The following is a 16,950-nucleotide window of genomic DNA, read 5'->3' on the forward strand; positions in this document are numbered from 1 at the left end:
TTCCCTACTGTTGCACTCTCTGGAGTGGGAATAGTAATTTTTATCTCTACGCTATCCAACGCTTTCCCTATTGTTGCACTCTTTGGAGTGGGAATAGTAAATTTTTACCTTCCCGCTATCCAATGCTTTCCCTACTGTTGCACTCACTGGAGTGGGAATAGTAAATGTTATGCCTACGCTATCCAACGCTTTCCCTACTGTTGCACTCTCTCAAGTTGGAATAGTGATTTTTACCCTCCCGCTATCCAACGCTTTCCCTACTGTTGCACTCATTGGAGTGGGAATAGTAATTTTTACTCCTACGCTATCCAACGCTTTCCCTACTGTTGCACTCACTGGAGTGGGAATAGTAATTTTTACCCCTACGCTATCCAACGCTTTCCCTACTGTTGCACTTTCTGGAGTGGGAATAGTAATTTTACCCTCCTGCTATCCAACACTTTCCTTACTGTTGCACTCTCTGGAGTGGGAATAGTAATTTTTGCCACTATGCTATCCAACGCTTTCCCTACTGTTGCACTCTCTGGAGTGGGAATAGTAATTTTTACTCTCCCCCGCTATCCAACGGTTTTCATACTGTTGCACTCACTGGAGTGGGAATAGTAATTTTTACCCCTACGCTATCCAACGCTTTCTCTACTGTTGCACTCACTGGAGTGTGAATAGTAATTTGTACCCTCCCGCTATCCAACGCTTTGCCTACTGTTGCACTTTCTGGAGTCGGAATAGTAATTTTTACCCTCCCGCTATCCAACGCTTTCCCTACTGTTGCACTCACTGGAGTGGGAATAGTCATTTTTACCCCTGCGCTATCCAACGCTTTCCCTACAGTTGCACTCACTGGAGTGGGAATAGTAATTTTTACCCCTACGCTATCCAACGCTTCCCTTACTGTTGCACTCTCTGGAGTGGGAATAGTAATTTTTACCCCTACGCTATCCAACGCTTTCCCTACTGTTGCACTCTTTGGAATGAGAATAGTAACTTTTTACTTTCCCGTTATCCAATGCTTTCCCTACTGTTGCACTCACTGGAGTGGGAATAGTAATTTTTACCTCTACGCTATCCAGCGCATTCCCTACTGTTGCACTCTTTGGAGTGAGAATAGTAATTTTTACCTTCCCGGTATCCAATGCTTTCCCTACTGTTGCACTTACTGGAGTGGGAATAGTAAATTGTATGCCTACGCTATCCAACGTTTTTCCTACAGGTGCACTCACTGGAGTTGGAATAGCAATTTTTACCCCTACGCTTTCCAACGCTTTCCCTACTGTTGCAATGTCTGGAGTGGGAATAGTAATTTTTACCCTCCCGCTATCCAACGCTTTCCCTACTGTTGCACTCTCTGGAGTGGGAATAGTAATTTTTACCCCTAAGCTATCCAACGCTTTCCTTACTGTTGCACTCACTGGAGTGGGAATAGTAATTTTTACCCCTACGCTATCCAACTCTTTCCCTACTATTACACTCTCTGGAGTGGGAATAGTAATTTTTACCCTCCCGCTATCCAACACTTTCTGGAGGGGGAATAGTAAATTTTTACCCTCCTGCTATCCAAAGCTTTCCTTACTGTTGCACTCTCTGGAGTGGGAATAGTAATTTTTGCCCCTACGCTATCCATAGCTATCCCTACTGTTGCACTCTCTGGAGTGGGAATAGTCATTTTTACCCTCCCGCTATCCAACGGTTTTCCTACTGTTGCACTCACTGGAGTGGGAATAGTAATTTTCACCCCTACGCTATCCAACGCTTTCCCTACTGTTGCATTAACTTGAGTGGGAATAGTAATTTTTACTGCTACGCTATCCAATACGAAGAAATTGCCAGCTTCTTTACTAACAAAATCAACATGATCGAACTTTTGTTCTCTTCCCTCCCACCCTCACCTCAACCTTCCACCATCCTACACACCCTCCCCAACACTCATAACTCTCCTTCGACCACCTCCTCTGCACCGCTCGATACCTCCGTTCCCCTCCCTACTATACCCCAACAGGATATCCCTCCAATAACACACCCCACTGCTAAAAACAATGCCTCCTGGAGTGATTTCAGTCCAGTAACAGAATCTATGATCACAAATATCATTGTCAAACTAAAACCTTCTGCCCACTCCAAAGATCCTCTCCCCCCCACTCTGGTCCAAGAACTCAAATCCATCATTGCCCCATATGGACCAAAATCATCAACTCCTCTCTTTCCACTGGATGTGTCCCTGCCTCCCTTCAACTCGGCCAAATCTCGCCTATTCCCAAAAACACTGCAGCTGACCCCAGCGACCCTAACAACCTTCGTCCAATCTCTAACCTTCCATTCCTATACAAAGCCCTTGAAAAATGTGTCCTATTACAACTTGAGAAACATATCGCCTCCTTCAACCTCCTTGATGTCTTCCAGTCTGGCTTTAGAAAGGGATGCAGTACAGAAACTGCTATGCTTAATATCATTGATGACATTCATCGTACCCTTGACAAAGGAGAATCCTCAGTACTAATCCGTCTAGACCTCTCAGCTGCATTCGATACCGTCCACCACCCCACCCTTCTCAGCACTCTCAAAGACCGGTTCGGTTTGGAAGGCACCGTTTACAAATGGTTCTCCTCATTTCTACAAAATAGATCTCAACAAATCAAGCTTAGCCATTTCCTCTCTAAACCTAAACCTGTCTCACTCGGCGTCCCTCAAGGATCCATCCTCTCCCCAACCCTATTCAATCTGTTCATGGAACCACTCACCCTCATCCTCAAACATTCTAATATCAACTACCACCTCTATGCTGACGACACCCAATTATACTACAAGATCAAATCTCACAAAGACATCCTCCACCTCAATGAGACCCTGAAAAAAATTCAAACCTGGTTCCATCTGAACCATCTCAAACTGAACCTCAAAAAAACAGAAATCATAATTTTCTCCCCCAAAAATAGTTCTCTTCCCATTCAACTTTGGTTAAATGACATCAAAGCTCTAAACCGCCCTCTCTCCACCTCCAATTCGGTCAAATCCCTAGGCATCAGTATTGACCAGAATCTGAATCTCATCCCCCACATAAAAAATGCATCCAAAAGCGCTCTTTTCACCCTTCTCCATCTTAAGAAACTTAAACCTTTTATTCCTGCAGAAGATTTCAAACTTGTTGTCCAATCACTGGTCCTCTCCAGGATTGACTATGGCAACAGCACTTTGGCAGACACCCCTAAAATCCATCTTGCTCCAATTAAATCTGTCCTCAACCTTGCTGCTAGACTCGTCTCTAATTGTAGAAAATTTTATCACATCTCCCCCGTCCTCAAAAATCTCAAGTGGCTCCCAATAGAAGGTAGATCAACCTACAAGATTGCCTGCATCACTCACAAAACTCTCCACCAAAACACCCCTCCTTACCTTGCAACAAAACTACACAAAGCAGGCTGCACTAGATCCCTGAGGAGCACAAACTCCCTTGTCCTCATCCCTCCTAGACTAAAATGTAAAAAAACACAATCCCGTGCGTTCTCCGGCAACGCTCCCACTATCTGGAACTCTATCCCAAAAGATATCCGTTGCAACCCCTCCTACCCTCTCTTCAAGAAAGAACTAAAAATACTTCTTCTTAACAAATATTGGGGTATCTAATGTTTCTGACACTTTACATGATCCAAGTATTGGGATATCTTATGTAAATTGACTCCCTACCTGCTCACTCCCCTCTCCTCTACTATGCACCCCTCCTAACTCCCCCTCTCTTTACCCACATACTCTTACTCCCCCTCTCCTCACTCCCCTCTCCCTACTAGCTTTCATTATCCTTTCCCATCCCAATCTCTATCTCTATTCTCCCTGCCCCTTTTAGACATGCCGGCAATCAGTATCATTTTGTAACTCGTTCTCGCTTAAATTTTTAATCTATTTCATTGTTTTGTTTTTCTCATGCCTTGTAAAGCTCTCTGATACTCTCGGGTCCAGTAGCGCTATATAAAACCTTCGAAATAAATAAAATAAATAAATAAATAAATAAATAAATAAATAAATTGAGTGGTAATAGTAAATTTAACCCTCTCGCTATCCTATGGTAAATATATTGTATATTTTTTATTAATACGATGTACAGGATACAAATGCTGCAATAAATGTAAAGCTTGCAGAGGAAGTGTTAATTGTGACAGACTATCCGTTCCACACACAGGAAAGGAATTTGTAATAAAAAACATCTAACTTGTAACACTCCTTACTGCATATACATTCTGATTTGCCCTTGTAATAAATGGTATGTAGGGAGTACCAAACATCAAGCCAAAAAAAGAATCTTGGAACACCTCAGAGCTATAAGGAATAACACCAAAACTTATCCTGTAGCACGACATTTTCACTCACACCACTACAATGATGAAACTAAATTACGAATGGTGGTGATTGACAATGTTGATCTTGGGGTGAGGGTCGGGAATCGTGAACTATCTCTACGCAAACTTGAATCAACTTACATTATTGATTTTGAATGCTCTGTACCTATTGGGTTGAACGTTAATGAAGAATTAGCAGTACACTTACATTGAATATGAATTCGATTTTTGATTATTTTATCGCAGTTGCTGTTTCAGTAATTTTCACATTTTCTATTTTTTAGGTGCGTAGGACTTTGAGGCCAGATAATGTTCATTGTGTATGAAGTTTCCATTGAAAGGAATTTGCAATACAATTGTGATGTATCGATTTAATTGGATCTTGCCCACATGGGCGAGATAAAGTGCTATTGATCATGGTAGCTGGAATTAGCCCACTGGGGCAGGACTGGTTGGTGATTTAACCCACTTGTACACGATTTACCTTGGTAATTTTGACCGATACTAAACAGGATGTTGATCTTGTAGAATTCAGTAGTACTGATTTTGTGATTTCGCACTGTGGACTTAACTTTATGAATTGACCACTTGGTCTATATTGCAATCTTTGACATGTTATAATAGCCGACACAAAAACTGTCATTTTGCTTTACCTTCAAAGTTGTCCTATGTCTATGTTTATGTTTGTACGTACAGATTTAAATGGCATTTGTGAAATGAGACCTTTAGCGTGATCAAGGCTCAATCGCCGAAACGCGTTGTTGTTGCCAATGAATCGTTATTTTACCTGCACAAGAAAGGTGTCTGAGCAGTCTGTCTTGCATACAAAGGTGACTGTGAAAAGCGTGTTTGGGACCTCCGGTGCCCTCGCCCAGACCGCCCGATGACAGCAAGTCCGACTTTACCGGAAATTGTGGAGAGAAAATATATATATATATATATATATATATATATATATATATATATATATATATACATATATATATATATATAAAGTAAGGCTCCCAGTCGCTACCTCCAATCTCCTCAGACCGGCGAAGCGAAGACAGAGACAGACCACAATTTAGGTGACAGTTTCTTTTACTAAAGCTTTCAGATGGTAGTTATAACAGCCATGACGCGTTTCGGGCATAGTTGCCCTTGTTCACATGCAGTTAGTTACAAGTCAACATAACTTTTTTATAATGCAAGTCACTCCGCCTACTTCCCGCCTCCAGCTTGGTCATGTGACCTATAGACATAAACAAGATACTGTTTACCCAAAATCTCAGGGGCTAGCAGCATACATTGTAAAGTAAATTCCTTTAAATGTAACAATGTCTCCTGTAATGGTAGTTTCATATTATAATCTGCACAAATGCACACATTTGATGTTAAATGGAAGGTACAGCACAAAGTGTAACATTATATAGAATAGATTATATTCATAATTTCTGAAATATTTTCTGGATAAATCCATAAACTGATCAATTTAAATCTGTTACAAGCTATGTGCAAAGTCACAGGTCACTAGTTCCTCTCTGAACTATTAACATTTATGCTGGGAATTAGTAGGCATTAAAGTGCAAAGATTAGTGCTGGAAAAATATATTAAGTGACTGAACTTTACTGCCCAGTGTGCAAAAAAGCTTTCAATAACAGTGCAAATATCCACGTCTAAAAAAGTGATAAAAAGGATTTATAGTGATAAAAACGGATTTGAGTATTAAAAATGGATTAGCATGTTACCCTTATCAGAATTGGCCATAGCCGTATTGTATTATTAAAAGGTATGTCTAAAACATTTGTAAAAAACACTCATAATTTCATTATATGTAGAAAACGTGAACAGAAACCTCATAGAACAACAATTCATGAGATAAAAATAGAAAATAGAGTAAAAAAGAGATGAAGTGGAAGCGATGCATATAAATACTAAGTATATGCATGGAAAAAATTAGTTCTAGTGTGGATAACAGGGAACCTGACTATCCAACACTTATATACAAAAAAGTATATTATAACACAGGTAAGACCCCTGAAGCAGAGATTCCAGATGGACAACAGGGAACCTGACTGTCCACCAGGGACGGTCAATTGCAGGGACCTAAGATTGCAAGAAAATGTATATATAAGTCAGGAACTTCAGGGCCTAAAAAGACTGAATGGGCTAGCTGTCAATAGTTATTAAAGCTTACAGGAAATTTGAATATCTTCTGTATTATTAAGGCCATACGGCCACTTACTATCAAATTCCAAGATGAATCGAGTTTCCAACTGTCTCAACAATAATTCTCTATTGCCCCCTCTACGGGGTTTAGGGACTGAGGCAATTACAAAATAAGACAGACAGTTCAAATCCTTGTCATGTTTAAGAGCAAAATGCCTCGCTACCGGGTAGGCCGGGTCATTGTGTAGTATGGCTCTTAAATGCTGGACAATCCTGACGTGCACTGGCGATTTTGTACTGCCTATGTAATTTAGATTACATGTGCACGTCAGGACGTATACCGCAAATTCAGTCTTACAAGTATAATTGCCTTTTATAGGAATCTCAACGGAATCAAATGGAATATTGTAGTGAGTTTTATTAATGCCGAAATTACAGACCCTACAATGAGAGCATTTTCTGAACCCCGATTTGGGTTGAAGCCAGGAAATATGTTGTTTAAGTTCAGGACTACTAGTGTCCAGCTCAGTTCCCATACTTTTAGCTCTCCGGAATGTGACCAATGGCTGACTTGGTAGTTCATGATTTAAATTGTATCAGTCAGCAGTATAGGCCAACTCCTTTTGACAGTGCCCCTGATCTTATTTTCTTCATTACTATAACTAGTGATGAATCTGGGGAACTCGTTCGTAGTTGCTTCAGTAGAAGCAGAAATCTCATTGGTATCTAGAATGACAGTTTCCCTGGATAACAGACACTCTCTAGATTTTAGACTAGCCTTAGCCAAGGCATCATTAAAAATCTTATCTGTGTATCCACGTTTTTCAATCGGACCCTTAGTTCCTTAGTGCAGTTCTCGAAATCACTGGGAGAGCTACAGATTCTTTTTAGTCTTATTATTTCCCCGTAGGGGATACTGGAGATGGTATGTCTCGGGTGCAAGCTGGAAGCATGAAGGGTAGTATTCCCCACTGTAGGTTTCCTAAAGAGGGTTGATTCTAGACGATTATCATTGACATAAATTTTAACGTCAAGAAATTCTATGGACTCTATGCTAATATGAGAGGTGAATTTCAGGTTTAACCCCTTCCGTGCGGGGCGTATTATCCGGCTGTGCTGACTCCGCCTTGCGCGAGCGGAGTCATGACGGAACGGTTCCGTCATCAGCACAGCTCAACCGATGCTGATGACGGAACCGTTCTGTCATCAGCATGGAAGGGGTTAAATCATTCTCATTAATTTCTTCAATAAAAGATAACGCTTCCCTTTGATCACCTTGCCATAGAATAAAAATACCGTCAATATATCGCAGGCACCGAACGATTTTTCACGGATCCAAACTCCACGTGTGGAATTTAAAACCTGCGCCTCCCACTAGCCCACATGTAAACATGCGTAGCTGGGGGAGAAGTAGGATCCCATGGCCACACCTCTCTGTTGCTTCCAAACATCTTTCCCAAACATAAAATAATTGTTATTGAGACACCATTCAATTAAATTCAGGATAACTTTATTGTGTATATAGTTCTGCCGGCCTTTTGTCTAGAAAGTGTTTAGCGGCCCTAAGTCCATCCAAATGTCCTATACTTGTATATAAGGATTCTACATCCAATGTTATTAATAGCATGTCCTTCTGCCATTCTAAGTGTTCAATCTTGTCCAGGAAATCACAAGTATCTTGGACATAGCTGGGCAAATCCTTAACCAGGCTTTGTAGAAAATAGTCATTATATTGCCCCACATTCTCGCTCATGCTGTTAATTGCAGAGATGATAGGTCTGCCTGGGATGGGCACCACACCTTTATGGATTTTGGGAATTAGGTAATATGTCGGGTGGACCGGGAACTCTTTAAACATAAATTTAAACTCTTCCCCTGAAATCCGACCCCCTCGCGGACATTTATGTAAGAGCTTTTCTAGATTGGCTTTGGCAGTCATATATTCTTTGTTGCTGGATTTAACGTAGCATGACACATCTTGTAATTGTCTGCTGGCTTCTGTTATATACTCCCCTTTATGCCAGATAACTAAGTTTCCGCCCTTGTCCGCAGTTTTTATAACTATATCCGGATTGTCGCGCAACTTTTTCATAAGTTTATGATAGTTAGCTTGTCTCCTTTCACATTTATTTCTGCGCTGATTGCGGGATCTAGTGTATAACTGCTTGATTTCCGAGACAACACAGTCATGAAATGTATCCACGGCATCTTTAGCCATTAATGGAATAAATTTAGACTTATTTTTGAAGGGAGTAATGCCTGCGCCTTTTTGCAATATATTAATTTTACTTAGTCTTGTCTGAGTATTGAGATCACTCTCGCCATCTGTGAGTTGAGACTCTGTAGTATTAGCAAGTTCATTCATCATCATGGGACCATCCGCAGCAAAAATGTTAGCATTATCTGTGGATAAACCTTTATTGTTTGAGTTGGTAAAGTCTTTTTTAGACTTAAGTTGTTGAAGGGCAAAGAATTTTTTTTGTTTAAATTTCCTTATGAAACAGTAGATGTCAATCCGGGTTGTGGCGTAGTTGAAGGCTTGTGATGGACAGTAATTCAAACCAAGGGAGAGCAGTTGTTCTTCTGCCTTGGTTAAATCCACACTCGAGAGGTTGACAATGGATTTATTGTCTGTTACTTCCTCTTCTGCCAAACCTTTTTCGGTTTGATGGTTTGCAGAGGTTTGATTGCGTTTGCGCTGTTTCTTCTGTTCCCGCCTTTTTTGGTTTCTCCGGTTGTTGCTACATTTCTTCGCCTCTGTCGCAATGTTCTTAACCTTTCCTCGACTAAAAAATCGAGTTCCTCCTCAAGGTTTAAGATTGGGGTTGATTGAGCACTGTCGTTTGAATCTCCACTGGCACCACTGGTGAGAGACGTGCTGTCAACACTTGCTGAATCCTCATCAGTGTTGTTTTCCGGCAGAATCTGCTGTCACTGCAGAATGTAAACAACAGCCAGGATCGGGCTCTTCTGTGGGAAACAACACATACAACGCAACTTTTACAACGCACTACCTTTACAACGAAACTTTTACACCGCAACATCCCTTACAACGCATGCCATTACAACGCAACTATTACAACTCATGTCCCTACAACGCATACCACTACAACGCATACCTTTACAACGTAGTCATTACAACGCATACCATTACAATGCATACCTACACTATCCAACACTTACCCTACTGTTGCACCCCCTGGAGTTAGAATAGTAATTTGTACCCCTACACTATCCAATACTTACCCTACTGTTGCACCTCCTGGAGTTAGAATAGTAATTGTATCCCCTACACTATCCAACACTTACCCTACCTTTGCACCCCCTGGAGTTAGAATAGTAATTTGTACCCCTACACTATCCATACATGCAATGTAATGGTATGCGTTGTAATGTATGTGTTGTAAATGTAGTATGCGTTGTAGTGGAATGCGTTGTAAGGGTAGTTTCAAAGATTTTGTTGTAATGGCATGCGTTGTAATGGAATGCGTTGTAGTGGATGTTGCGGTGTAAAAAATGTGTTGTAAAGGTATGCGTTGTAAAAGTATGCGTTGTAACGACATACATCCCTCTTCTGTATCATCACCAGAAAGCCTGCAATGATTATCCCAGCCAGTGGCTGCATTGTGATTTGTTTTCCTGTTACCATGCTCCCCACATAAATAGCATTGTGTGATTCTCACAGTGTGCTCTCTGTGGTCATGCTGCTGGCAGGCAGCTGGCATTGGCCCAGCGTAGGGAGATTTTTCTGCTGTGCACAGCCCAGATCTGCCCCATGGACAGTTCAGCCTAAACATAGCGAACAACTTAGCCCTCACCAATCAATCAATCAATCAATCATTTGTAAAGCGCACTACATACCTTCGAGGGTCTCAAGGCGCTGGGACGGTGGGAGGCGCTACTGATCGAACAGCTAGGTCTTGAGTATCCTCCTGAAGGTCAGCAGGTTTTGGGTCTGTCGTAGGCTCAGTGGGATAGTGTTCCATGTCTTGGTGGCGAGGTGGGAGAAGGATCTCCCACCGGTGGTTGTTCTTCAGATGCGCGGGACGGTGGCGAGTGAGAGGTCGGCGGAGCATAGCTTGCGGTTTGGGATGTAGAAGGAGAGCCGTCTGTTGAGGTAGGCTGGGCCAGTCTTGTGAAGTCCCTTGTGTGCGTGGGTGAGGTGCTTGAAGGATATCCTCTTGTTGACGGGGAGCCAGTGCAGGTTTCTCAGGTGGGGGGTTGATGTGGCCGTGGCGTGGTACGTTGAGGATCAGTAGTGCCAAGGCATTTTGGATGCGTTGTACGAGCTTGGTCAGGGCTTGCGCGTAGAGGGCATTTCCGTAGTCGAGTCTGCTGCTGACGATGGCTTGGGTGACTGTCTTTCTTGTATCTGTCGGGATCCATCTGTAGATCTTACGGAGCATGCGGAGGGTGTTGAAGCAGGAGGAGGAGACGGCGTTGACAAGCTTTGTCATTGAGAGCGTTGAGTTGAGGATGATTCCCAGGTTGCGTGCGTGGTCGGTAGGTGTCGGGCTGCCCCCAGTGCCGTCGGCCACCAGGAGTCGTCCCGGGCTGAAGGGTTGGAGCCGAGGATTAGGACCTCCGTCTTGTCCAAGTTCAGCTTCAGACGGCTGGTCTTCATCCAGTCGGTGATGGCCTTCATTCCTTTGTGGAGGTTTGCTTTAGCGGTGATGGGGTCTCTGGTGAGGGAGAGGATCAGCTAAGTTTCGTCGGCGTAGGAGATTATGTTGAGGTTGTGCTGTCGGGCTACGTGTGCGAGTGGGGCCATGTAAATGTTGAACAGCGTCGGGCTGAGGGAGAATTCCTGGGGTACGCCGCAGATGATCTCGGAGGCTTTGGAATGGAATGGGGGAGGCGGACGCTCTGGGTTCTGACAGAGAGGAAGGAGGTGGTCCATTCCAGAGCCTTGTCTCGGATCCCTGTGGAGTGGAGGCGTGCGCGTAGTGTGCGATGGCAGACGGTGTCGAAGGCAGCACAGAGGTCTAGGAGGATGAGTGCTGCGGTCTCGCCGTTGTCCAGCAGCGTCCTGATATCGTCGGTGGTGGCGATGAGGGCAGTCTTGGTGCTGTGGTTGCTGCAGAACCCTGACTTGGAATAGTCCAGGATTCTGTTTTCTTCGAGGTATCAGGTTAGCTGTCTGTTGACGGTTTTCTTGATGACCTTGTCCGGGAAGGGGGGCAGAGAGTGCTTGAGGTCTCCTGGGTCTGCCTTAGGTTTTTTGAGTAGGGCGTTGATCTCGGCGTGTTTACAGATCTCTGGGAAGGTCGCCATATCGAGGGAGAGATTGATGGCGTTGCGCAGGTGGGGTGCGATGGAGCTGCTAGCTCTGTTGAAGTCGTGGTGCGGGAATGGGTCTGATGGAAAGCCGGAGTGGATTGTGCGCATGGTCCCCTGCACCTGGCCTTTGATCGCTGAGGGTCCCTGTTGACCATCCAGTGGGAGGTGGTGGGCACAGTTTAAAGGTGACACTGCCACCCAACACTTAGGAGCTCCTAGTTAACAGCAAGGGCAAGTGACTGATGAGATTCGTCACTCTGATTCCAACTACAGGTGCATGGAGGGATATTCTAACAAAATATTGGTCCTGCAAGCTTCTTTATGCCTTTCTTCCCTCATTCACAAGTTGCTCCTGAGGATTCAAAGACAAAAGGCAGACGTGGTGTTGGTGGTCCCATTCTGGCTATAGTGGTCCTCATTCTCTCTGCTTTTCTCGATATCTCTAGGTCCTCATTGGGGAGATTCATTGTCTCCTTCTTCTCCAGTGAACCAGGAATCCCTTCTACTAGTTCACTTATCTCTTTCGATTTGGAGATTGAAAGGTGTGGTGCTGAAGAGGAAAGGATCTCGCTATCATCTACTCTCAGTAATCCAATAGTCTAGACCGCCTTCCACATTGTCATCATGTTATATGCATTGGAAGGATTTCTAAAACTGCTGTTTAAAAACAAAGCTCTCCAATTGTTTGAGAAATTGGCACAATATTTTAGTATGTGTTTGATAGTTATACTAAGTTTATCAGTGGCAATGTTGACTCCTGCTTTAGGATCTTCTATTGGAAAACCAAAATAAAGTTGAAAGTTTGAGGTACAACTCCGTCGTGTTGACATAACCATCTGTCAAACTTTCAAAGCATTTATAGACACCACTGTGACTGCGTTTTTGTAAATGCAAGAAATGTTTGCTGGGATGGCAGACATCGCAAAGTTGGCATGCAGGAACACCCTCTGACGTTATTTTGTTGTCCTGCAAACTCTAAATTAGGTCTTTAGTTCTTACGCTTCTGAGAAGTTTCTCCATCTATAGATATATGATTCTCCCATTTGTTAGTCCCTGGGAATTACCTTTGGTCTTTAAAGTCTTGCAAAGCTTCCCTTTGGAAACTTTATCTATGGCTCACATTAAAGGTGGTATTGTTGATAGCCAGATCATTACAGAGGAGGATTGGTGAATGAAGTGCTTTGTTGTGTAAACCTCCAGGTTAAAAGGTTTTAAAAGATGGAATCGTTTTGAGAACTGACCCTGGTTTCCTAACAGAGGTTCCCTCTTTGGCCATAGGAACCAGGAATATTTCCTTCCTTCTTTTTTCCCTATCCCTCTTGTTATGTTATGTTAAAAATACTTATTACCGCGCACGGTCACCAATTGGTTTCATGGCGCTCAGGGACAGGTGGAGAGAGGAGGTGGGTAAGTACAGGCTAATCGTGAGCTAATTGGAACAGATGAGTTTTCAAATTTTTACGAAAGGTGATGTAATCCGGAGTAAGCCGGATTGAAAGAGGGAAGGAGTTCCAGGTAGAAGGAGCAAGGAAAGAGAAGCAGGCACCGCCGTGTCTCTTCCGTTTGAACCTGGGGGTAATCAGGAGATTGTGAGCAGAGGACCTGAGGTGCCGTGAGGGGACGTGACGGTTAAGGCTGAGAGAGATATAGACAGGGGCAGAAGCAGATAAGGATATGAAAAAAGTGCATCCCATTTTGAAAATACAGCGGTACGCTACCGGGAGCCAGTGCAGTCTTTTCAACAAGGGCATGACGTGTTGGTACTTGGGTTGTTGAAAGACCAATCTGGCAGCCTGGTTTTGTACCAGCTGGAGCCGGTGAAGGTGGTATGCGGGAATCCCCACGTACAGACAGTTGGCATAATTGATAAGTGAGGTGACCAGGGCCATGATTACAAGGATGAGAACCTCTGGGGATAGGAACCTTCGGATTTTGCCAATTCTGCGAAGATGATAAAAGCAGGCCGAGGTTACAGAGTTGATTTGGGGCCTCATCGAAAGGTCACTGGAGATGATGACACCGAGGCCCTTCACGGAATTAACTGGGCAGGGGGGGGGGGGGGGAACCAAGGGCTGGGGGCCAGAAAATAGGACTCCAAGGGTTTGTGAGCCTAGCGATCAGAACCAACTCAGTCTTGCTAGGGTTGACCTTCTTCTTATGATGAAACCCTTCACCATTCTCTAGAAATAAAGAGTGTCGTGTTGATAGCCTTAAATTGTACCAAAAGCTTCAGGAAAATGGATGAACTGATTTTCACCTTCAGAAGTGTCAACCAGGGATGTAAAGCTGCTAGCATTACTACATTCAGGAGGGGTAGATAAACCATTTCAAAGTTTATGAGGCTTCCGGTGTTATTCCATCATTGAATATCAAGGGCAGATCTACAAGAGGTGTAGCAGCCTCTTGGGCTGACTTGAAAGGGGTTTCTTTATCAGAGATCTGTCAAGCAGGTACCTGGGCCCCTCCTCATAGCTTACTGAAACATTAAAAACTTCAGGGAGTGGGATTGAGGGAGGATAAATTTGGTCACAAGGTTTTGTAACAAGTATTATTAGAGTAATATTCACTATTACTTTGTTTTTTACTATTAATAGTTGAGTTTATGGCAGTAATAGTGACTTGTGTGGTTCTTCGGCCAGTTTATTGTTGGTAGTCCTCATACGTAAATGACTGGGATGAGGACTTGAGGATAGTGCCCCAGTTACTTACCCCTAAACTTGAACATCTTTAGTCCATGATAATGCCCCGGTTACTTACCGGTAAACTTCAAGATCTTTAGTCCGTAGTGCTCATCACAGTCAGTATGGAAGGCCCTCGCTCCCCTCCAGCTGGCCTCTGAAGACAACCTGGTAGCTCAGGAAGAGGTGTGGGCCTGGCCATAACTTAGACCACACTTAGAGGGTGGAATTATACCATGTTCATTCCTATGGCCTGGGTTTGGTCCTATGAATGAGGTGGGATCACCTCATAAGTATGACTGTGAGAATAGAGACATAAGACAATGAAGATTGCTGGTAAGTAACCAGGCCAGTAATGCTGTCAGATTACTCAGAGAAGTTAGTAAGGAATGGGCCTAGTGAGATGAAGAGCAGGTAATGCTCTATGAAGAGGTGCATCTTCAATTTTTCCCTAACTTGGAGCGCTACCCTCCTGTCACTTCATCCTCTACACCTATTTGATGCAAGAAATAAATATGCAATAAATACTTCAAATAATCTGAGTTGCCTGTGTGGCATATGGACTGTAGTTATGACACATCACACACTCACCTTGTGCTCCTCGGCAGCCTCCTCTATGGGATACACTGTATGTGCCTTGTGATCCCTCGACTCTCGGCAGATGACGCACAGGAGTGTGTGATCCTCTTCACAGAACAGCTGCAGCTTCTGCTGATGTTTGGGGCACAGATGCTCGTCTTGGCGGTTCTCAGGGGATAAATTCAATCCGGACATTTCCACGATGTTTTTCAGCTCCCTGTTAGGTCGCAGTTTACCTTTGCGGGATACTGCCCTGCACAGGGGACAGGAGCGGTCCGACCACGGATCCTCCCAGTGATGAGTGATGCAGAAGCGGCAGAAGTTGTGTCCACACTTGATGGACACCGGGTCCGTGTACAACTCCAGGCAGATGGAACAAGTGACCTCGTCTCGGATGCCCTGGAGCTGCGCAGCTGTCGCCATGAACAGAGAGAAGGACGAATACGGTTCCTCCTTCGGCGCTGACACTGGACTTTGAAAAGCTTTCAGTTTCCAGAAGATTAAGAAGTGGGAGTGTCTATCTGCAGCTGGGGTAGGGTCTGCCCGAGTGTGGACTTTGACAGGCCTCACGTTTCCCTGAAAGTCCAGAAGGCCGCTGGAGAGTTACAGAGAGAGATTAGAACTGGCCTCGCCCTCTTGTAATATAACAATCCGGGTGTAACCGCGGAGAAGTGCAACTACATCCGCTGTGCTTCCCCTCCCAGAACCGGAGGACAGAGGCTACACCCGCACCCCCCTGGGTGGGGCTGACCCTCGGGCAGCCTTATAATCCACTTTGAAGGATGCCTGGCGGTGATGGAATGTCCTTTAAAGAGACCTCAGTCCTCAGGCAAGAACGCCAGTACCAAGGGGCCGCCACTATGTGTGCACTAGCAGGAATGTGCATCCACCAAGTGAACACCAGCAGTCAAGGGCAGCTTGCAGCAACTTTGGAAACCGTTCTTGCAGTGACAGACACCAACTCATTCTCAATCCCTCCAAAATTGAATTCCTCTTCCTATCTACCTCTCACTTCCCCCCTCCTGTTCAATCCTGGATGGATTAGCTGTTTTTACTCAACAGTAAACCCATCATTGTGGACTGCGCTAAATTCCTGTCATACTTGACAAAAGACTCAACCTAATCCCACACACCAACTCCATTGCCAAGAACGCCCGTTATCAGCTGTGCCTTCTGTGGGGGATTCGTCGGTTCTTCCCGGAGAAAGACCTAAAGACCTTGGTCCAGACCCACAAGTAGCATTTACTTTGTAGCCTCGAGTTAATGGAGTCCCACTTTACTAGCTGCTTACAAGTAAATTAAAGGTGCCAATTGGGTTAATGCCAAATTGTACCTTGTTTCACGGAGAGAGCATAAACCGTTTAACACTGGTTTACTGACAACTGCTGGTCTTTATTCACCTCCATTATTAGCAGATGTTTATATTGGGGTTTCCATTGTCAAGTTGTGCTTGGTGAGTGAAAATTGCTTTATCCAAATAATTGTTTAATAATAGTTAATCATGGTTTGTATTGGTAAACATATTTATGCGTTTGATTTATCAGGAAGTATTTTTGTATGTGCGGATGGTGTTGATGAATGGTTTTGAAATGTATCGGTTCATTGGGTTTCACTGAGGTGATTTGTCCATCAGTGCTTTACAAACAGCGAGAGTATTACAGAAAGTGCCCATAAATAAGAATGAGCCAAGGGACTCATATCAGTATATGGATTCTCTGCTCTGAATCTACTGTTATTTTGCTTCCACCAAACCGCTAAAGACATCGCTTTTTACTTTCTTCTAAGTTGTTCTCTTTTAGGTTTAGCACCAAGAAGGTCTCATTTGGTGCAGGAGGTACTTCTTAAGTTATTAACCCCTTCCATGCTGGTGACGAACCCCAGCCGTCATGCACTACGGTGCTCGTGTGCTGATGACGGCTGGGGTTCGTCATGGCCCGCC

General features: G+C 43.9%; 1 protein-coding gene across 5 annotated transcripts in view; it reads right to left on the minus strand.

Moving 5' to 3' along the window:
* Positions 1-15,434, minus strand: part of LOC147717698 (E3 ubiquitin-protein ligase TRIM39-like) — a 660,302-nt gene extending 644,868 nt beyond the window's left edge. For all 5 annotated transcript variants that reach the window (XM_086924485.1, XM_086924487.1, XM_086924484.1 and 2 more), the window contains exon 1: positions 15,024-15,434. In XM_086924485.1, the coding sequence (XP_086780611.1) occupies positions 15,024-15,434 (411 nt within the window). The remainder of the gene's footprint in view (positions 1-15,023) is intronic.
* Between the last annotated feature and the right edge of the window lie 1,516 nt (positions 15,435-16,950).

The sequence above is a fragment of the Lissotriton vulgaris genome, chromosome 5 (assembly GCF_964263255.1).
Source record: "Lissotriton vulgaris chromosome 5, aLisVul1.2, whole genome shotgun sequence".
NCBI lineage: Eukaryota > Metazoa > Chordata > Amphibia > Caudata > Salamandridae > Lissotriton > Lissotriton vulgaris.